Source organism: Coffea eugenioides, chromosome 8 (genome assembly GCF_003713205.1).
Source record: "Coffea eugenioides isolate CCC68of chromosome 8, Ceug_1.0, whole genome shotgun sequence".
NCBI lineage: Eukaryota > Viridiplantae > Streptophyta > Magnoliopsida > Gentianales > Rubiaceae > Coffea > Coffea eugenioides.
In genome coordinates, this window is record NC_040042.1 from 35241303 (window position 1) to 35247302 (window position 6000).

General features: G+C 33.6%; 1 protein-coding gene across 1 annotated transcript; it reads right to left on the bottom strand.

Moving 5' to 3' along the window:
* Positions 1-2419: 2419 nt before the first annotated feature.
* Positions 2420-4036, bottom strand: LOC113780639. Its single transcript, XM_027326421.1, has one exon. The coding sequence runs from the start codon at positions 4034-4036 to the stop codon at positions 2420-2422; it is 1617 nt and encodes a 538-aa protein (XP_027182222.1).
* Between the last annotated feature and the right edge of the window lie 1964 nt (positions 4037-6000).

Consider the following 6000-nt stretch of genomic DNA (forward strand, 5'->3'; position numbering starts at 1 on the left):
TCAAGGGTATTTCGGTCATTTCACATGTTACAGTACTCAGATCAAGTTGAAATTTTACAGGAAGCTATTTAACACCATTTTCTACAACTTTCATGTTTTAACCTAAGCCTGATTCGGCCTCTAACATGCTCAAATAAAACCGGACAGAACAGGGCAGATTCAAAACCCTAACCTGGAATTTCCGCATAAAACCGAAATTTTCTGCAAACAATCGTAACTAACATATACAAGCTTCATTTTACACCATTACCAGCCATCATACCATGATTAAACCATGATCATCATATAAAATCAGAAAAATCTCCAATAAAATCAAAAATTGAGCTAACTTCACTTTAATCCATAAAATCTCCATAAAATCACATCTTTAACCCAACACAAACCATTAATTTGACATTAGCAAGACCAAAGAAGGAATCCATTAGCTACTCACCTTGAAACCTCAAGAAAAGAGCCAACTAAGTATCTTTGTTTCTCAAACCACTTCACCAACTACCTCAAGACCACTTAGCAAAGGGATTTTATGGAGTGATTTGAAGTTTTATCGGTTTGATTTGCTAGATCCAAGCAAGAAATTGAAGAAACAAGTTGAGAGCTTTCTTTTCTTTTCTTGTAGAGAGAGAGTCGGCCAAGAGGAGCTAAAATGAAGAGATATTTTGATCAAAATTAGCTTTAAGAAGGTATAAATATCTTCGTCAAAAGTCCAAGGGTGAATTGGATGGTGACACTTGTCACCTTTTGGTTTAAAACTTATCTTTTTGTCTCTCCAATACTAATCCATATAGGTAACATCTAATTATCTTTTAGCACCTTGTAAAATAATATCACTTAATACAAAACTCCAACAAGTTATCAAAAATATATTGCATTTACCGCACTAGCGGGTTCCACGTTCATAATACTCTTCAAAATTAACGTTGACTAACTTGTATCAAGGAAATGATTTGAAAACTATATTTACTTTAAAAAAATGTATACGAAATTAATATATTGAAGAAAGGCATAAAATTATAGACAAGGAAACAAAATAATGTCTCGAAAATATATAAAAATTTTCGGGTTCTCACACTCAATCTTTCGGGGCGTCACACATTGACAAGAACCCCACTATTTTGAGTTTTCCTCTGAGATTCTAATTGTCTTGTATGGAAGTGAAAGCCATTGACAAGAATCTTTTGATATGTTCTCCCCACATTATTTGGACCCCTAGCTAGAAGTTTCAAATCTTTGGAGATGTCAACATCATCAGCCACTTGAATCTGCTTAACCTATTATATACAAAATGTAACAATGACAAATTTCTTCTTTTATGCATAAAAAAAAAGATAATAGAACCTGTAAGATTGTTGAGCTTACATGGTCCAAAAACCAATCTGCAAAGTTCTCACAATGAATACGCTCAATGACATGTTTTCCAGCATATGGATTTTGCTCCTCCACCATTTTATGGTGTTGGCTGCATATAGAAACTCACTAAGTATTTAACATATATAATTTTTTGAATTGAAAGGAATTTACTTACTCAACATATGGCTTGATGTGGTCGCAGTTAAATAGCACATATTGATGTGCTTTTCTCAAAATTTCATTGCTGAAATTTGTTGGAGTTCCTTTTCCTAATGAACGACATGAACTGGAAAATACATCCAAGCCTTCACTTGAGGTGTTGCCCACATCATCATTTCTACTTGTCCGATTAAACTTCGTTTCAACATAATCAGCTAGGTATAAGGAACAGAAATTCAAACATTCCTCGGCTAAATACCCTTCAGCAATGCAGCCTTCTGGTCGACTTCTATTTCGGACGTAGAATTTCAAAGTTCCTAAATACCTTGACAAGGCAAGTTTTAATTCAGGTTTATAATATTGAGATGAAGTTAATTATTAAAAATGTCTAAAATTTTCAAAATACTTCACTTAAATATTTCATGAGTATCTTTCTATAGGATATATCCACCGATAATGAACAGGCCCTCCTATTTTTGCTTTGCTAACCAAATGAACAGCTAGATGTACCATCACATTAAAAAAGGATGGTGGAAAAATCCTTTCCAATTGACAAAGTATGATACCAATCTCTTTTTCCAAATGATCTAAATCTGTTGGATCCAAAACTTTGGAGCACAACTTGCGAAAATACCTACTCAATTTGATCAAAGGAGAGCGAACTGCTTTTGATAAAGTTCTTCACAAAGCTATTGGGAGAAGCTGTTGCATCAAAATATGGTAATCATGACTTTTTAATCCAGAAATTTTTGGTGGCTTTACTTTAACACATCTAGAAATATTTGCTGCGTAGCCATCTGGAACTTTTATCCCTTTCAAAACTTTGCAAAACATCTCCTTTTCCTTCTTTTTCAATTGTAAAGCAAGCTGGAGGCAGAACACTCCTACCATTTCCCTTCTCAATGGGATGCAATTATGATCTTATACCCATATCACGAAGGTCAAGACGTGATTTTTTATTATCTTTGGTTTTTTCCAGATTCAATAATGTAGCCATAATGATCTCACAAATGTTCTTCTCAATGTGCATAACGTCAAGATTATGGCGTATCATATTGTCTTTCCAGTAGGGCAAATCAAAGAAAATACTTAATTTTTTCCAATTAAATGGCAATTCTGGATTGTCACTAACTTTCTTCCCAAGTTTAATACTATAACCAGCTAACTCATCTAAAATTGTAGACCCCATTAACCTTCCTGGTGGTTTTCCATACTCTACAGCTCCATTGAAAGATTTAGCAACTTTGCGAAATGGATGATTCATTTCCAAGTACCTCCGATGCCCCATATAGCAATATTTTCCCCAATTTTGCAGATGCTGTGAACATGTGTATTTATGACATACAGGACATGCAAGTTTTCCTTTAGTGCTCCATCCAGAGAGGATTGCATAACCTGGAAAGTCACTAATGGTCCATAAAAGTGCTGCACGAAGTTGAAAGTTTTCTTTTCTTGATGCATCATATGTATTCACTCCAACATCCCACAATTCCTTTAATTCTGCTATGAGAGGTTTTAAATATATATCAATATTATTTCCTGGTGCAAATGGACTGGGTATCAACAATGACAATATAAAGTTCGGTTGTTTCATACACATCCATGGCGGCAAATTATATGGCATCAATATTACCGGCCAAGTGCTATGAGTTGAACTCATATTTTTGAATGGATTAAATCCATCTGATGCTAGGCCCAACCTCACATTACGAGAATCTTGAGAAAATTCTGGATGATGAAAGTCAAATGTTTGCCAAGATGGAGAATCAGCAGGGTGCCTCATGTTACCATCCTTAGTACGACCCTCTGTATGCCATCTCATATGGCCTGCAATTTTGGAGGACATAAACAGGCGTTGTAACCTATGTTTTAGGGGAAAATGCCACAAAACCTTATGCGGTATTTTTCTTCCCTCACCAGTCGAATCATTTTCAGATTTAACCCATCTGGGTTCTTTACATGTTTCACAATGCTTTCTTCTTGCATCTACCCCCCAATACAAAGTGCAGTCATTCGGACATGCATCATATTTATCATACCCAAGTCCTAATTCCTTCATTAACTTTTCAGCTTCATAATAAGACTTAGGCAAACCATCCATCGCATCCGGAAAGGTTTCTTTCAACAAATCAAGTAACATATCAAAAATTTTGTTGCTGAGTTTACCAAGGCATTTGAGGTGAAGCAACCGAATCATAAATGAAAGTTTTGAGAATCTTTTACATCCAGAGTAAAGCTCTTTGTTAGAATTATCAATTAGATTGTAAAACTTTTCAGCTTCTACATTGGGCAATTGGCTTTTGTATTCAGTTCCATCTATCCTTGTATGATCTTGTTCAGGAATTCCCAATGCATCATGAACCAAACCATGCATGTCATCAAGTTCATCCCGTACCCCATGTGAGATATCATGGGAAATAGGTTTTGGTGCACTAGAGTAAACAAATTCTCCATGAGCTGCCCAATGGGTGTATCCTTTAACAAAAGCTAAACTTTCAAATGAAGTTCTGCATTCTCCCTGATAATACATACACCACACTTACATTCTTTACATGGACATAATATCATCCCATTTATACTTGAATTCTGGAATGCATAATCTAAAAATTTTTGCAAACCATCCCAATATTATTTGCTCCATCTATTCTTTTGCATCCAAGTTTTATCCATATTCTGTAACCATGACAAATTTATCTTTAAAATATACATATACATATACAAAAGAAAGCAATTAAGAATAATATTAACAAAGAGCATCACTCATACAACAAAAAAATTATTAGGATACCAAGAAGCTATTTGTAAGTCAACAAGAAGGTCACTGTTTGAGATAAAAGCACAAGACATGAGCAAACAGACCGAACCTCGAAGGTTTTCCACCACTAGCCATTTATCACGTGTCACCAAGTAAACAGTTTTTTACACGAATCAATGTTAAGAATAAAATTTGCATGCCATATAATATATCCACTGCAATGACACTCCAGTTTAAAAAAGAAATTAAGAATCCAAATGACCAAAAGATGAAAATGAATGTACATTACAGATTCAAACAAATGAACCAATTTAATACCATATATGTAACTTAATCTAATTTCTAATAAAAAAGAACACAAGAATATAAGTTGGCTTGTACCTCTAGCGAAATCAATGTGCAACGTCTTCAAATTGATTTCTTTTCACAGATAGCTATCTTCAATTCAAACCTGTGGTGAAACATTAATGAACTTAAGTAAAATTTTAATAATTGTATAAGCTTTTGAATAGGTGGTATACATAATTCTCTAATTATTCAAGAAGAAAAATAACATCAGCTTGCAAATTTCTTGAAGAATATTTTAAAAAGTGTGAAAGAACCAAAAGTGCTGAATGACTTTTCCTAATTATTCTGAAGCAAACAGAACAAACAAATATAAAAGAGTTTTAAACTTATCTTTTTGAGATGCAAATTAATTGTTTATATCTATGATTAGTTCTCTTAAAATTTTTTTGTCTAATTTGAGCATCGATTTTAATTTTCCAACTAAATCAATGGCTATCCAAGGAATATACTTTCTCTATGTACATATATAAATGCACCAACATATGCATGAAAAATGATCCAAGGCATGCACATTTTCCCCATTTGAACAGAAAACCACAAATGCAAATTATTCTCATTGAATAACATTTTCATGAAAAGCATTGGGATAGCAGGAATTTTATCTAAACTCAAGAAATAAAAAGATTGTATGTTCATGTTTGAGGGATCAACTTCGCTTTACAAGTTAAAATTTAGAAAGCTCTGTATTGGTGCCAATTATTTTTCTGGTAAACTTAATTGCCATATTACCATAATATGAATCAAGTTTGGAAACTCAACTAGAACTCAAACAATTGTTAACAGTTAACTTTCTTCCCAATTCACTGATTCTGACTTTGCCAAATTTTACATGTTTTTCCGAAACCAAATGACATGAACAGTACACCATCTTTGACATTCTCAGTAGTTACTAGTCAGTAGAAGTAAAGCACCCGGGGTTCTATATCTTATATTTTGTGCCAGCCTAGTTGCACTAATGTAGGATTAGAAACCAATTCCCAAGATCCAACTCGGTTGAGAGAAGCATTAACTACATAATCATAATGTCCTGATTCGATTCTCAGACATCCATTTTTCCCCTTTTCCCTTCCGTTTTTGTACTTGAATTTTTTTAAAAAAAAACTCTACCACTATTTTTATACACTTTATTATTATTATTATTGTGAGACCCCGGTCAGTTCTTAAGTTTGATATTAGGTTATATACATTATTCGTGCGGTAACATTAAGTTTTGGGACTAATTCAAAAACCCTAAGTTGGGGTTAGGATTGAAACCCTAGTTTTTGTATTAATCATAAGTTCGAGTGGTGGTTAAAGTTAGTTATGCTAGTGTGTGTTTTAGTGTGGGTAAGTATAGGATTTGATCCATTTTATATAGGTTAAATAAGTTTAAGAAGGTTAGAAATCCTAAA